At 39.8% G+C, this 17,657-nt stretch overlaps 1 protein-coding gene across 1 annotated transcript in view; it reads left to right on the plus strand.

The window, feature by feature from the left end:
* The window catches only part of DOCK3 (dedicator of cytokinesis 3), a 738,119-nt gene that overhangs the window by 506,459 nt on the left and 214,003 nt on the right, over positions 1-17,657 (plus strand). The window contains exons 11-12 of the mRNA XM_007952017.2: positions 2,823-2,883; positions 4,402-4,549. Coding sequence (XP_007950208.2) covers positions 2,823-2,883; positions 4,402-4,549 — 209 coding nt within the window. The remainder of the gene's footprint in view (positions 1-2,822; positions 2,884-4,401; positions 4,550-17,657) is intronic.

Consider the following 17,657-nt stretch of genomic DNA (forward strand, 5'->3'; position numbering starts at 1 on the left):
AACCATTTGTACATCTACCATTCAGTGACATTGATTACATTCTTCAAGTGTGCAACCATTCTTACCCCCCTTTTCTAAGTTGTTCCTCTCTCATTAACATAAACTACTGCCTCCTAAGGTTCTCATCTAATTTTTTGAGTTGCTGTTGTTCACTTTGATTCTATAGGGATAATTCTTAAAAGAGCATAATGCTCAAAGCAGACCTTTTTTTTTTTACTAATTAAGCTAGATGACTGTTTGGTTTTAGAAAGACTGCAGCAAATATTTTTGGTCTAAGTTTTAAAGATTATCTCAGAGCAGTAGTTTCAGAGGTTCATCAGAATTTCTGAAATTCAAATTTTGAGAAATTCTGGAGTCCATGAGAATTTGAAATTCTGTTCTGCGTTTTCCCATTTTGACTGGGATTTTTCTATAGAATATTTGATCAAAATGTTTAGTAATGGTAGCTGGGTACCATATAGTTCTTCTGGCAAAGGAAGCAATTGTTCATAGAGACAATTAGCCACACATTGCAAAACTCCTACTACTGACTCCTCTTCTTCCTCTGTTGCTCCAGGTGAATAAAGACCAGTTGTCATGCCTTGCATGGCCACTTGTAAGCTTGGATGGTCCCAGGCACTACTCAATAACTTGGAAGTAGAACAGAAGCACCAAATACATTTTTAGGCCAGTTAACTGGGATGTCCCATAAAACCATGGCCCCAAACCTCCAAACCAAGGAACCAAATCCCAGAAACTTTTTGGTTGCTGCACATAAGCAGTCTTATCACTACTCTTTTTTCTTTTTTGGTTGCTGTAAATATATCTATCACCCAACTTTTGCCAATTCAATTTTTTATAAATACAGTTCATTGACAGCAATTACAGTAATCAGCTGTGCCACCCTACCCTTAGTCAGTGTGACTTTTTCATCACTGTTAACCTCCCTTTTCCCCCCTCCTTCCTACTCCTAGTAACCACTAACAAACTTTTGTCTCTATGCATTTGCCTTTTCTTATCTTTTTATATAAGTGAGGTCATATAATATTTGTCCTTTTGTGATTGACTTATGTCGATCAGCATAATATCTTCAAGCTCCATTCAGATTATAGCATGTTTCAAGATTTCATTTCTTCTGTTGACTGGGTAGTATTCCATTGTATGTATGAACTACATTTTGTTTATCCATTCATCTCTTGATGAGCAATTAGGTTGATTCCACCTTTTGGCTATTGTGAATCGTGGTGCAGTGAACATTATTGGAACCCTTATCTATGCTGGTGGTAATGCAAAATGGTCCACCCATTGTAGAAAACAGTGTGATAGTTCCTCAAAAAACTGAAAATAGAACTAACATATAACCTGGCAATTCTACTTCTAGATATGTGCACCCAAAAGACTTGGAAAGCCGAGACTCAAACAGAGACTTGTACACCAGTGTTCTACTTACATATTGCTTTTTAATGTCCCCTTTCCCTTAACATATTCATGACTAGCCAACATGGCAAGTGTGGGACTAGGACGAAGCAAACAAGGCACAGGACCCTGAGAGTGAGTGCCTCCTTAAATTGTGTACATTAGGTATGTTACTTGCCTCACTCTAGTCCTAACCCTGTAACCGAGAATGAAAATAAAGCAAAGATGGGACTGTGGATCTCAAAGCTCAATCCAAATCATGGCTGCCACTTGATTATCCCTTTTTCCTGTTTTACTAAAGAGAGACAAGCATCTAGGTCCAATCAAAAGATGAAAGATACTAAGGAAATAGAACTAAGGAACCCTTTCCTAGAAACAAAAGGGAAATCATTGGCACTGTCCATTTAGGGCAGAGGATGCTTCATCAACCATCATTAATTCACAACAATGGCTGGGAGAGGAGCTAGTTGGCAATCTGGTGAAAAGTCTGAAACAATACATACTTCAAGAAGTTTTTTACTTCAAGTATAATGCATTAAATAAAATATAAATGCATGCTCATGAACAAACATTTTATTCCAAAAGGTGTTCTAAACATAAATACTTAATGTATAAAGTATTTACATTATTCTTGCAATTGAAAAAGTTTCTGACTACAAGTCAAAATCAGTTCAATGATGGTATGTAGAAAGTCAACCCTTGCAATTTTCCACATGAAATTATTTTCAGCTTTGTACTTTAGTGTAAGTTATGCATGTCTAAATTTAGAAAAAGAAATAAAATTGTTGAGGTTTCACTAAAATCAAATTAATTTCATTTTAAGGGAATAGTCCTAGTGTGTAATAGTCACTGGTGGACAATGAAATAAATTTAAAATTAGTAGAAAATAAACTTTTGGAATTTTAGTCACTAATGAGCTTTTGGGTGTTCTATTTTTCCTGCATTAAATATTTATTCCTTTTGTTACAGAATGTTTTTATATGATATTAGAATAAATGTGATAAAGCAATATTATAAATATTTCTAATGACCCACCAGCCACTCCTCGGAAGGAAGGTTGGGCAATCCTACTTCCGTAGTGATACTGCCTCGGAAACCCAAGGAGGGGTCGCTATGAGTCGGGGCCGACTCGACGGCAAATAACAACATAACAACAACAATGTGAGAATTCTTACAGATATTTGATTTCTTATCTAAATAAGTGCTGAAAAATATTCAGGAAAATAAACTTCCAGAAACATGTAAGATATCCATACTTTCACTATAGGAGCCTCATAAACACTGAACTGCTGTATGCTTTATCCCCCTCCCTCACCTATAACGTGCTAAAAGCAACAAAAGCAAATCATTATGGGGTTCAAAGTGAAATGTTAATTATTTTCTGTGTATTCATTGCCTCAATTTACTTATGGTTTCTCTTTTCTTAGGATCTGAGCAGCAAAGATATGAAGAGGGATTTATATATAGTTGCCCATGTGATCCGAATAGGTACTGTTCACCTTATCCATTCATATGATTTAGACTAACTCAAGTTAGAATAAATATCTCCTATTTATGAATTTTCTCTTTCCCTAGCTCTTATATATTAGAGTCCAGCTTAAATTGTGTTTCTACCTTAAACTCAGCTGCTGTGGTAGCTGAGTTTGATATAAATAGATTTTTTTCTCTCTTGAGACCTTTTGCTGCCTTTGGTTTGGGACTCAAATTACTTATTTAAATGGTGTACTTTTTAACATTCCCTCAATCACATCATAATATTGTCCTGCCCCTGTACAACTGTCTGTCTCAGAGGTCTTATAGCAGGTCCTGGGGTCATGGATGGAGGTGGCAGGTGGTCCTTGCTCTTGGTATGTGTCTAAAATTATATTCCTATGCTATTTTCCAGGAGCTCTGGTAGTGTAGTGCCTAAGGCACTTGACTGCTAACCAGAAGGCTGGGAGTTCAAACCCATCAGCCTTTCCTCAGAAGGAAGACTGGGCAATCTACTTCTGTAGTGATATCACCTCAGAAACCCAAGGAGGGGTCGCTATGAGTTGGGTCTGACTCGATGGCACATAACAACAACAATGCTATTTTCCACAAAATTAGTTATTGTCATCACTCCACTAGATGGATGGCACCTCACCTCTGCCTCACCCAAGATGAAGAAAGTGATTTGTGTAGTTGTTGTGTGGTTGGTTTGCCCAGCCTTATTTCAAGTTTATGACATTATTTTGAGGGCTATGACTAATCAAGTTCTTCCTTCATAGGCTAGTATTCTAGCATATCTTGTACATTTTTGTCAAAGAATATTTTTTAATCCCTTACCAAGAAAACAACTGTTTTGCTATATTTAATAAAGCATTTGTTTGAGGCTCCAGTTTTGTTTGCACAGCCTTTGATAAGGAGGAGCTATCAACTTCCTGAGATGCTCTCACTTCCACAGTGATTCAGGAGCAGCTTTGGCAGCACAGTATGGTTGGAAGAACAACATATCCTCATCCCTTTCTGTGCATACATAGTTTATGTCTGACAGATAAAATACTAAACTTCAGATCCTTAATATACCTGGAAATTTAAATCTATTCCAGAAAACCAAACCTACTGCCATCGAGTCGGATCCGACTCATAGGGACCCCTCCTTGGGTTTCTGAGGCAGTATCACTACGGAAGTAGATTGCCTAACCTTGTATTAGTACACTAGTTTTTCTAAGAAACTCATGAAGCACAGTGATTTATTGTCATCTGATTAATGCACTGACAATAAATGTTACTGTTGGTGTTGGTTCATGGGTAGGTGATAAGGGTGATTGACTGAATGTGCCCTGGCCAGAGGCCTGTTTGAGTTCCTGCACATAAAGATCTTTGCATCTTTGGAAGTCTGCCTTCAGCCGTCTAGTCTTAGTTGGCCAATTTAGAGGATCTCTAAGATGTTTGTAGCTCTGGCATCCTCAAATGGCAGTCAAAGTGATGCTGGAGAGGTATATGATGTTCTCAGTCTGACTGGTGTTTTCTGCTGTGTCCCAGGTCGGATGCTCTTGAATGACTCAAAGAAAGGCCCTGCCCACCTGCACTACCGGCGACCATATGGCTGTGCGGTCCTGAGCATCCTGGATGTCCTACAGTCACTCACGGAAGTAAAGGAAGAAAAGGATTTTGTGCTTAAGGTTTACACGTGAGTAATGGACATCAGGAATATTTATTATTTGTAACATTAGACATTCTACCACTGCCCTTGAGTACCCAGAATCACCAGGATTTAGGATAGGGAGTTATTTGAAAATGCAGAGCTTCAGATCTAAGCTCTACATTAGGACCTAGGCAGCTGTATTGTTAAAAAGCTTCCAGGAGATTGTGAAACAACTAAATTTGGGAGGGGTCTCTATGAGTCGGATCCGACTTGACGGCAGTGAGTTTTTGTTTGTTATCCTAAAGGAAGGAGCCCTGGTGGCACAATGGTTAAAGAATTCAACTGCCAGGTGAAAGGTCAGTGGTTCAAAACTGTTAGCGGTTTCATGGGAGAAAAATGTGGCATTCTGCTTCTATAAAGATTTACAGCCTCAGAAACACTGTGGGGCAGTTTTACTCTGTCCTATAGCACTGCTCTGAGTTGGAATCAGTTCAACGGCAGCAGGTATCCTAAAATAAGAATCTGGTAGTAGGCATTTCCTTTTCTCACCAAGATTAATCAACCTTCTTAGATGTTTGCAGAATAGCTAATAATGTAATTGCATATTGTGTCTTGGATATAAAAGAGTCTGTCTCTTCTGTGTCAAACAGATACCTGCCTACCAGCTTTTTCAACTGAGTTCACTAGTGATATATATTGCTTCAGAGGATGCTCATGAGTCAGTTTGCCCTGTATTTGAAGAAAAGTCAGTTTTTCTGAGGAACTTCTTCACTTCTGCTACTAAAAATCTATAGGTCACATCTAACAGGCATGGCTTTTTTTTTTTTAGTGTTCATCAGGCTGGGGATCTGCCTTTCAGAAGTAATATCTCTTTCTGACTCTTGTTAAGCAATAGAAAAAGACAAAATAAACAAACAGGGAAACCAGGTAGATAATGTGTCTTTGCTTGTAGAGACTTAAGACACAAGTAGTAGTGCTGGAAAAAAATGCTCAGTGGTCAGTTGAATTTTTAAAGCAAGTATATTTCTAACTCTGACAATTAAAAAAAAAAAAAATCTGTCCTATCCTAGATTTAACCCAATATTGTTCTTCCAAATTAACTATTAAAAAAAAGTCTATCAATTACTATGTTAATATATCTTTAGTATTTTTTTTATAAAAAAATTTATTGTGATTTGGGTGAATGTTTACAGAGAAAATTCATTTTCCATACAGCAGTTCATACACATTTTGTCTCATGACATTGACTGTAATTCCCCACAGTGTAACAGCTCTCTTCCCACTTCCTCCCCATAGTTACCTCTTCCCTGTGCCCTTCCTTCCCATGCACTCCCACACCCTGAGCTGTCTCCCCGTGCAAACACTGCTTTTCTGTTCTTTCACGATTGATCACTCCAAGTATTTTATCTACCTGATGTAAACGTTCAGCCCATATGCCAGTCTGTTATTTGGCTGGAAGCCACAGGAGTGAGTTCCATTCCAGACCTGAAGGGGGCTAGGAGCCTGCTAATGGGGCAGGGAGGCCACATCTTCTGACCTCCTCTGACCATGTAAGAGGAAGACAGAATCACTATCAGCAGCCCAAGGCCTATTCCTGGAAGGCCAGGCATGCTTCCTCCCTCCAGCCTTTTCATCAACCATTCCTCCTGTGGCACCCACCACCTCTCTGCTGGGTTCAGTAATTTGCTGCAGTGACCACACAGAACTCACAGAGTATGGGGTTTATTAGGGAAGCAACAGGCTACAATTCAAGTTCAGGAATGCTCAGTCTCTCTCAGCCAGCTATCTCACTCAGCATCTAGCCATCTCACTCAGCATTCAGTGGTGTCTCTCGGCAGCCAGCCGTGTCTCTCAGCAGCCATCCGGCTCTCTCAGCAGGCCATTTTTCTCAGTCTCTCAGTAGCATGTCTCTCTCAGCAGCATGTGTCTCTCGCATCTCTTTCAGCAAATGCATCTCTCCACCAGCAGTCAGAGAGACTCTCCCCATCTCTGCCTCTAGGAGGGCTCACTTTAAGCCCAGCAAATACCAGAATTCCACACGCCTGAGAAGGAGCAAACTTCCCAGAAAATTGCTTCGTGCTGCTCTCTCAACCCCAGGAGGATAACTTTAACAATCAGAGCTACTTAATTGCTCATGGCACATTCCACCACAGAGTTTACAAAGGCTATGGCTAGAAAAGCCATAGTATGTAATTTACTACACCACAGGGCAATAGTCTCAGGGATCTCACCAGACTCTATCAGATCAGCAAACCTTGTCTTTTTTATGATTTTGAGTTTTGTTCCACATTGTTCTCCCACTCTGTCTAGTATCTCCTCTACCAATCCCCCTCCAAATGGTTGACAGTGGTAGCCAGACACCATCTAGTTCTTCTAGTCCTTGGACTAATTGTTTCTATGCATCTTTGCTTTTCTTCATTCTTCTTTGTTCTGGACAAGGAGAGACCCATCGTTGCATCTAGATGGCCACTTCCAAGCTTTTAAGATCCCAATCACTACCCACAAAAGTAGGATGTAGAGCAATGTTTTTGTGTAGTATGTTTTGCCAATTGAACGTGATGTCCCCTGTGACCATGGTCTTGAGCCCGCAGGTCCAACTACTCACGCCCTCTGGGTAGCTGGCAGTGTCCAAGAAGTGACTACAACCGTGTCCCTTGTCAGCTCTACTATATACCTGGAAATTCTTACAGAACATACAAATACACTTGTAGAAACATTGTCTGCCAACACTATACATGATCATGGGCACACTCCCCCCTGCATAGGCATACCTGATCATTCAGCCTGTACACCCATCTATCTACCCATAGATCAATATTTGCCATCACTGACAGTGCAGTACTGCATGTGCAAAAGGGTTCATCTTTGTTGTCTGTACCTCCCATTCACCTCTCTCTATCTTCCTCTTCCTCAGTGCCACCATGTTGATCACTTATATTTGGTACATTGCCCTTCCCTTCACCCAAATCAGCACTTATCCCTACCTATCTAACAATGTTCCCTCCCCTCCCCTGCCACCCCTGGTAACCAGCAAAGAAAGTTTCCTTCCATATATAAACCTTTCCTTGACTTTTTTCAGTGAATTGAACTAATGCAATATTTGTCCTTCTGTGACTGACTTATTTCACTCAGCATAATGTCCTCTAAGTTGATCTACATTATACGGTGTTTTGTAGATTCTGCATTATTCTTTAGTGTTCCATAGTATTCCACTGTGTGTATGTGCCATAGTTTGCTTATCCAATCTTCTGTTGGTGAGCACCTAGCTTGTTTCCATCTTTTTGCTATTGTTGATAGTGCTGCAATAAACATGGGTATGCATCTATCTAGGAGCTCTGGTAGCGTAGTGCCTAAGGCACTTGACTGCTAACCAGAAGGCTGGTGGCTCAAACCCACCAGCCACTCCTCAGAAGGAAGTTTGGGCAATCCTACTTCCATAGTGATACTGCCTCGGAAACCCAAGGAGGGGTCGCTATGAGTCGGGTCCGACTTGACAGCACATAACAACAACAACAACATGCATCTGTCTCTTCTTGTCCTGGCTCTCACTTCTTTAGGATATATACCTAGTAATGGGATTGCTAGATAAAATGGTATTTCTAATTCCAACTTTTTAAGGAATCACCATAGTGCTTTCCACAGTGGTTTTATCATTTGACAGTCCCACCAGCAGTGTATGTGAGTCCCAATCTTGCCACAGCCTCACCAGAATTTGTTGTTTTCTGTCTTGTTGAACTTTGCTGCTAGTGCTGGGGCAAGATGGTATCTCATTGTTGTTTTAATATGTGTTTTTTAGCCACCTGAATATCCTCTTTAGTGAATTGTTTATTCATGACCCCTGCCCATTTTTTAATTGGATTGTTTGTCTTTTTGTTGTTGAGGTGTTGGAGTTTTCTATAAATTTTAGAGATATGTCTCTTGTCAGATAGGTCATTGACAAATATTTTTTCCCAATCTGCAGTTTCTCTCTTTAGTCTTGCAGAAGTCTTTTGAAGACATAAAAATTTAATTTTTACAAGGTCCCATTCATCTAATTTACCTTCTGCTCTTTGTGCATTTGGGGTTATGCTTGACAGTCTATTTATGCGATAAATTAGGGCCCCTAAATTTGCCCCTATTTTTTTCCTTGAGGAACTTTATAGTTTTAGGTTTCACATTTAAGTCTTTGATCCATCTGGAGTTAGTTTTTGTGTATGGTGTTAGGTAAAGGTACCTAAATATAATTCTTTTGTCAGGAATTTCCAATGCTGTTTCTTCCTCAGGGATGTGTTCTGGGTCTGTATCCTAGTCTCTTGTTTCTATTGCTTTCTCTTGCTTCTTTTTGTGGACTGTGATGGTCTGTTGTCTCTGAGACATTGTAATGTAGTTGTATTTATATTTAATTGGTGATTGTATGTTGGAGTGATTCACTCAAGATTTTTGTTTTCTTTGGATGTGTCTGAGTAATAGGGTATTGTGCTCCTGTATTTGCTAATTGGCAGCACTTACACATTCACCACTTGTCTCCTGGTAGGTGTGATAGAAAATGAGAGTAGGTGCACAGATTTCTTTTAGCTGTTTGTGAAGAGCAGTTAAGGGTGGGTCAAGCTCATATTGGCTGTCATGTATCCTTGGCCAGTTGGTGCAGAAGCAAGTGGTGGCCCTCACTCAGTAGGTGGGGCTGAAGAAGGTACAGGTATGGTTGGGTCATATAGGCATGGTTGCTCTCTCCCATGATAATTTGTCTGAATTAGACAAAAACAATAATAAAAAAAAACACCAAAAAAGTAAAAATAGGGCAAAAAACATACACTGCATAAACACACAGGAACAATCACCAAAAACAGAAAGAAAGAAAAAAAAAGAGGAAAGGCAATAAAAGAGAGGAAATATTTAAAGAAATACTTTTAAAAGACAAAATAAATGTGTAGAGAAAAAGAGAAAAAAGTAAACCTACAATATCTGGGGATGGGGAAATAAGAGAAAAGAGCTAGAGTAAGAGAATAATGAGGGAAAAGATGGGAACCAGGAAAAGGGAAGAGAAAGTAAAGCCCAAAACTAGAACCTGAAAACAGAAAAAAAAAACAATAAAAAGAAAGGAAAAAAATTTGTTAAAGAAAATTCAAAAACAAATCTGGAGGGTGGGTGGGGCAGGAAACTCAGATGCCCTCAGAGCACACAGACTGGGATGGAATTCCTGCCAGTCCAGAAGGTGGGTGGAGATGAGTGATGGCCACAACTTCATTTGCCAAGAGGGGGTAGGGTGTTAAGAGTTACAAGGGGAATATTATACCTTTCCAGTTGTCAGCCTCCAGCCATTCTGTCCTTGGCAAGCAGAGGCTATTCTAGGGTCTGGAATCTGCACAAGAACACTGTTGCTTTAAATATCCAAATGGCCACCGCTTGTACACATTCAAAATGGCCGCACCCTCCAGACAGCCAAAAGTCCAGAACTCAGTTTGTCTCCTTCTTTACTATTTCCCTTTTTAATCATCCACCACCAGTGCAGTTGTCCATGCAGCCCTTGGCAAGCAGGGCCAATTTTTAGATTAATTCCCAGATCTTGACACCACTAGGAAATATTCAAACAGTGCATGCTGTCAGGATAGCTGACAGTCTGCAGCTCTCTATTTGTCTCCTTATTCATTGTTTTCATTCAGGTTCTTCTACTAGGTGGTGTTTAATCCAGTTCTGTATCTTTCCTTTCAAAGCTCAGGGCTCCAGGATTAGCTTCTGTGTCTGTGTCAACTGGTTTCTGTTTTCTTTGTTGAAGAGGGTCTGTGTATCTTGTCTGCCTATTCCACTATCTTACTGGAAGTCCATCTGTCTTTAGTATTATATGGAGATTTTCCTGTATTATCTGTTGTTCTAACTCAAACATGAAACAAATTTCATTTTCCATTTATTTGGGCCTTTATATAAACATCTACATTTGACTAATTCAGAATAAAAACCCAAATTTCCTCTTTATCTTAAACTCTGTTCTGTTCAGATTGTGTACTTTATGGGAAGAGGCTCTTCTTTAGGAATAGTAACTTAGAAAGAAAATTTTAGCCAGTTTTCTCTTCATTCTATGCATCAGTCAGGCTTTCTCCATGTACCAAATCCCTACTGTGGATGAAACCCACTTCTAGATAATGCCTTCCTCCCTTTGAAAAGGACTAAACAGAAATCCCAAATCATGACTTTTATCATCTTACTCCACTCTATCTCTTCCAAGGGATTTAGGATAACCAAAAAAACCAAACTCACTGCCATCAAGTTGGATCCAACTCATAGCGACCCCTCCTTGGGTTTCTGAGGCAATATCACTACAGAAGTAGATTGTCCAATCTTCCTTCCAAGGAGTGGCTGGTGGGTTTGAACCACCAGCCTTCTGGTTAGCAGTCAAATGCCTAGCACTCAAGAATTGTATGTTTTTGCATGTATCAACTGGTCCTTGCTTCAATGCAGATTCTCATTGTGGTTCCAGCCTTGCACAGCATCTCTCTTGAAATCATGCTGCCAGGCTTAATTGGTCTAATTGCTTCTAACACAACAGTTGTCAGTAACAGTATGTCACTTTGCAAGGAATGGCATTCTTGGGTAGCTTTTTCTTCACTTCTTCCTACAGGCTGTGTCTAATATATCAGTTCTAAAAAGCCCAAGAAAGATATTTTTATAGAGAAGGTAGTTTTGTGGATTTTTTTTTTTTTTTTCATTTTTTTGAAGAATTAATACATTTAAAACTTAGGATAATTTTTCTACTATGAAACATAGTAGACTTTCAAACAGACTCCCAAGTGCTTATTTGTGAAGTTGGTTTTATGGGCAATATGGAATTCTTCTAGGATTACTGATTTAAATCCACATCAGCACAGTGAATCCAGCCCTCAGGAACAGCAGTACTTTCCAGTAAGTTTCAGAAGATTTGTTTGTTAGTAGATTGAATTATAAACTTAAACTGTTTATTAATTGCAACTTATAGTATTTTAGCTTTCACTGAGGACAGGATTTTGCAAGGATAAAAACCTCTTGTGCAGTCTAATCAATGAATTGATTAGTTGTTGATATCATTAGTTGTTGATAGTCTCATCATTTCTTTCATTACTCAGAGTCAGCCTCAACCAGAGCAGATTCAGACTGCTTTCTATTGCTGCCAAGACCACTACTCTGGCTTTGTAACAAATGTTTAATATCATGTATATGTTATGAATATCATGTATGTATATATGAGGCACACCAAACTCTTTTAAAAAATGCACAAGAACCGAGTCATGAAAACTAGGTGGCTTCCTAATGGCCAAAAGCCTTAAAAATCACAAATGAACAACCACTATGTATAGTTCAGTCTGATACAGATTTCATATATTTCCTCCTGGCCATAGTGACAAGGTCAAAAGCAGGCACTGTGCTTGCTGAATCAGGAACTTATGACACAAAAGAGGAGAGAAAGCAGGTGCCAGGAACTAAAGCCAATTTGGAGAGCAGGGACAGGCCCATAAATAATGCATGTGACCTAATACAAGACGATTCTGAATACGTATGTGATGACCACTGTCCAGCCTCACAATGAAAAAGTCTGAATCAACATTTTTAGGGTAGCCCAAATGAAATGATCAAATAACTGCTTAGAATATTAGATACAACCTTTTAGTTACAACATTTTAAATCACATATAAATTATGTGTTACAAATTATGTACACAACCAAATATTATGTAAAATTGAGAAGTAAAGCTTTTTCCCCATGCTAACATGTCATAAAATTTTTTTTTCAAATTATTTATATGCAACCATGCCATCAGATCTTTGTCTTCACTTGAGCTACTTTCTGAGTCATCTGACACAGTTGTTCGAGGCACATTGTTTTTATTTCCATCAGGCTAATTCTACTACACCATTCTTTGAATCTGCAATGATACTCTTACTGAAAATTCATCCTGAAGCACAATTACATATTTGCTTAACAGTTGACACTTGTTTCTGTGTTTTTGTCCTGTAGGCCCATGCTTGTGATCTCTAGATAGAACCATTTACCATGCTGCTTTCAAGGTGATTTTCAAAAGGCTTGTTTATAATAGCGTCTTAACACTACTACTAAAGCTATGTATGCCACTTTACTCCTTTATTAAAAAGTCAGTTCTGTCAGATAACCTTTGCTGTTGTTGTTGTTGTTAGGTGACATTGAGTCGGCTCTGACTCATAGCAACCCTGTGAACAGCAGAACGAAACACTGCCCGATCGTATACCAGCCTCACAAATCTTACTATATCTGAGCCCATTGTTGCATCTACTAAGTCAATCCACCTCACTGAGGCCCTTCCCCTTTTTCATTTGCCCTCCACTTTACCAAGCATGACATCCTTTCTCAGGGCGTGGTCCCTTCTGACAACATGACCAAGGTAGGTCAGACATCTGGCCATTCTTGCTACAAAGGAGCACTCTGGCTGCATTTCCCCCAGGACAGATTTGTTAGTTCTTCTGGCAGTCCATGGTACTTTCAGCATTCTTCGCCAGCACTACAACTCAAAAGCATCAACTCTTCTTCGGTCTTCCTTATTCATCGTCCAGCTCTCTCATTCATATGAGGCAATTGAAAATACCATGGCTTGGGTTAGGTGCACCTTAGTCTTCAAAGAGACATCTTTGCCATTCAGCACTTCAAAGAGGTCTTTTGCAGCAGATTTGCCCAGTGCAATACATCTGATGTCTTGACCTTTGCTTCCATTGGTGTTGCTTGTGGAATGAAGAAATATGAAATCTTTGACAACTTCAGTCTTTTCTCCATTTCTTGTGATGCTGCTAATTGGTCCAGTTGTGAAGATTTTCATTTTCTTTGTGTTGAGATGTAATCCATACTGTAGACTGTAGTCTTTAATCTTCATCAGTAAGTTTTCCAAGTCATCCTCACTTTCAGCAAGCAAAGTTGTGTTGTCTGCATGTCGCAGGTTGTTAATGAGTCTTCCTCCAATCCTGATGCTATGCTCTACTTCATGTAGTCCAGCTCCTCAGATTATTTGCTCAGCATACAGATTGAGGAAGTATGGTGAAAGATAACCTTTATAAATGGTCAAAAACTCACTCTGGTGGAGGTCACTTCAGGCTAATGTAATATACCCAAACAGTGTTTTGATGTTCAAAATAAAGGGATTCAAAGAGTGTCTCATAACATGAAAGGCTTTGTGAGGATATTGTTGTTGTTATGTGCTGTTGGATCGGACCCGACTCATAGTGACCCCTCTGTGTGTTTCCAAGGCAGTATCACTATGGAAGTAGATTGCCCCATCTTCCTTCCAAAGAGTGGCTGGTAGGTTTGAACCGCCAGCCTTCTGGTTAGCAGTCAAGTGCCTTAGGCACTACGCTACTAGAGCTTCTTTTGTGAAGATAGAAATATAAAATGTCAGCCTCTTCTGTGAGGGATGATTAATTGGAGGGGAATGTCTCCTTATATTTGAGATAGACACTAGGCCTATTCGGGCATTTTCTCAGAATGCTGCCTTTAAGTTCTTTGTTTCATAGCTACCTTACAATGAAACTATGTTAAATTGAAGATACCATTTAGGAGCTGTTTTTAAATGAAATTCTATCCTTAAATGAGTAGAGTAGGGTCACTCACTGGGCCATCCTCCTTTTAGTGCAAGGAAAATAAGGCTCAAGGCTTTAATAATTTTAAATGAAGATACTTCTTCCCACTTGAAAGGAACTTAGCCATGGCCTTCACAATTTTCCATGGATCATTAACCACCCAAGACTGTTATCTACAAGACTGTTATCTATTATGACCATTGTCAAACAATGTGCGGACATGCATTGTTTGAGCATTTGCAGCAAATGTCTGCTCAAGAAGACTCATCTAGTAGGTCTAGGCCCATGGTACCATTCTGTTTTGACTTTCAGTGCCCACTTTCTCTACCCTCAGTAATTGGATTTGTTTTTGTGTTAGTACTGTTGTGTTAAATAATGACCCAGAGTAAAGAAAGTCAACTCAGGATGACTCTTGTTCATGCAAGAGTCAGGAGCTCATAGTTGGAGTCTTTAATATAGAACTTAGTGTTGGTACCAAAAACCAAAAAAACAAACTCACTGCCATCAAGTCAGATCCGACTCATAGTGACCCCTCCTTGGGTATTGGAGGCGGTATCACTGCAGAAGCAAATTGCCCAATCTTCCTTCCGAGGAGCATCTGGTGGGTTTGATCCATCAGCCTTCTGGTTAGCAGTCAAATGCCTTAGGCACTATGCCACTGGAGCTCCAGTGTTGGCACAGGAGGTTCCAAATATTCTCTGCCACAAGATTGGGAAAACACATCTTCACTGTGCCACTTCTCCATGAAGAGTGATATGAAAGAATGCTGGCTCAAAGAGTAGACAAGCATGGAATCTGAATAAATTGTGCTGCTTTCATATAATAACTGCTGGCTGGCTTAAAATGAATAAGGTAATATAAGAGAGACAGAAGAAGAAAACTTGTAGAACCCATAGTGAATCGAACAGGAAAGAGGTGAAGAAAAAACTAGTGGTTTAGGGAATGAGGTGTACCCAAATAATGGGTATACTACATGCTGTGTAAAGTGGATTTCCTGTCCTTTTCCCAAAATAATCCTTGGCCCTTGATAAGGTCTACTTTTTGGTAGACTTTACATACATAATTCCATCTATAATATCTTTTCTGGGGAATATAATTTTATTGTGGTAAAATTTATATAACATAAAATTTACCAATTTTACCATTTTTAGGTGTACATTAATTCAGTGGCATCAATTACATTTGCAGGGTTATAAAACTATCACCACTATTTGTTTCCAGGCCTTTTCCATCAGCCTACACAGAAACTCTGTAGCGATTGAATAATGGCTCCCCATTCCCTCCTCCCACCAGCTTATGTTGTTGTTGTTGTTGTTGTTATGTGCTGTCGAGTCAGACCCGACTCATAGCGACCCCTCCTTGGGTTGCCGAGGCAGTATCACTACGGAAGTAGATTGCCCAACATTCCTTCCGAGGAGTGGCTGGTGGGTTTGAACCACCAGCCTTCTAGTTAGCAGTCAAGTACCTTAGGCAATATGCTACCAGAGCTCCACCAGCCTATGGTAACCACTAAACTACTTTCTATCTCTATGTACTTATGTATTCTATTCTAGATATTTCATATAATTGGGATCATACAATATTTGTCCTTTGTATCTGGCTAATTTCACTTAATATGATGTTTTCAAGGGTCATGTCATATATTAGAACTTCATTCTTTTCCATGGCCAAGTATTAATTCATTATGGAAGGATATCATGCTTGGTAAAGTCAGCACAAAAGGGGAAGACCTTCAATGAGATGGATTGACACAATGGCTACAATGATGGGCTCAAGCATAGCAAGATTATAGGGATGGCACAGTACTGGGCAGTTTTCATTCTGTTGTATGTGGGATTGCTATGAGTTGAAACCTAACAACATATATATGTATGTATGCATTTATATGTACACATACACACGCATACGTACACGCACACCTCATATTTTGTTTATCCTTTCATTTGTTGATGGACATTTGGGTTGTTTACACCTTTTGGCTATTGGGACTACAGGTTTGAGCCATATAACATCTGTTTGGGCATTGTCCAGCTGCATATGCATCTGTGGTCCCATAAGGTTATAATAGCATTCAAAAATACTGAAGAATGGGACATAGCAGACGTACTTTGCTAAGTACTATGGATCTTATCTGTCTCTCACTAGCTCCCTGGTCCCATGTCTGTCTTGGCCCTGGAGATGCAGGGGAGAGGGTCTTGGCATCCATTCACATCTACCTGTGCCACCCCACTCACCTGAGGTAGAACTGTGCAGATGCCATTGGAGCCACAGAGGGGGATACCCCATGGAACTGCTTACTTGGCCAGGATGCCCTGTGCATCATACCCATGACTGAAGCCACTATTCTTCCCTTAGCCACAATCTACCATAGAACTAGCCAGGCTGAGGTGGTTGTGGCAGTGGTGGGAGGAATAGCAGGAAAGGCAGTCAAAGAAGGAGGTGCAAGCAGACTGGAAGAGTTTAAGGCTCATTAGAGGGGCCAGTGAATGCTGGCAGGCAGGTAGGAAGGAAAGGAGCAGGCTCAGGTACCAGGCCCTTCCTAAGAGCCTCTCTCCTGTACAGGCAGCCTTGTTTTTTTGCACTTCCTGTATTGTGCCTCCCAGATACGCAGTTTTTTTGTTTTGTTTTCCTAATTGAAAGTGTGCCTCAAGCAAGTCTATCAGTGCCATTTTCCCAACAGAATTTGGTAATTTTCACAATATTTCCAAGTTTTTCATAAGGCTATTGCACAGTTAATGGACTACAGTATCATGTAAACATAACTTATGTGCACTGGGAAACTAAAAAAAATTGTGTGACTCGCTCTGTTACGATTCAGTTTGTTGCAGTCGTCTGGAACCAAACTCACAATGTCTGTGTATTACCTACAAAACACAGGTCCATTGCCCAGTGTGACTAAAGGCAATAAGGACATACTGAGGTGAAGAGTAGAAACCACAGCTTTATTGAGATCATGCACAAGCTAGGACAGAGAGGGGAATTCCCTCAGATCCTGTCTATCTAGGTGCTTTCCAAGCTCCTTTTCATTAGGGAGGGATTACGTCAGAATTATACATACTATTTCATATGATTGCAGGTTAAGCATGCATAGTAAAAGATATAAAGATGGCAGTTACTAGCATATCTCATTGTAATGTTAAAGCTCCACCCAAGGGATTGATTTTAATATGCTAATTATTCCCTCTCATCTGAATTAGTAACCTGTGGATAATGTTTATGGCCTCTTTGTGACATCATCAAGTCTCCTGACCACATGTTGTTTTCTCGAAAAGTTACTTTTTGTACCTCTCTTATCTCCCTCTCTGAAGAACACTGTACATTGTTTTCCCCCATTTGAAGCTACTGATACTTCATTCATTGAATGACATCATTTGTTTCATTCATCTCTTTCAGACTGTGGAATTTTCTAGGCATTTTGTGAAGTGATGGTAAAGGAGTAGGGCTAGGCTTCCGGCAAGATGGAGGACTAGGCAGAAAGACCACACAGACCCTCTTCAACAAAGAAAGGGGAAACCATTTAACACAGACACAGAAGATAACCTTGGACCCCTGAGCCTTGAAGGGAAGGATATAGAAGTGGACTAAACCCCAACTAGCAGAAGAATTTG

Source organism: Orycteropus afer, unplaced genomic scaffold (genome assembly GCF_000298275.1).
Source record: "Orycteropus afer afer isolate SDZICR_OR568_19922 unplaced genomic scaffold, OryAfe1.0 scaffold00323, whole genome shotgun sequence".
Lineage (NCBI taxonomy): Eukaryota > Metazoa > Chordata > Mammalia > Tubulidentata > Orycteropodidae > Orycteropus > Orycteropus afer.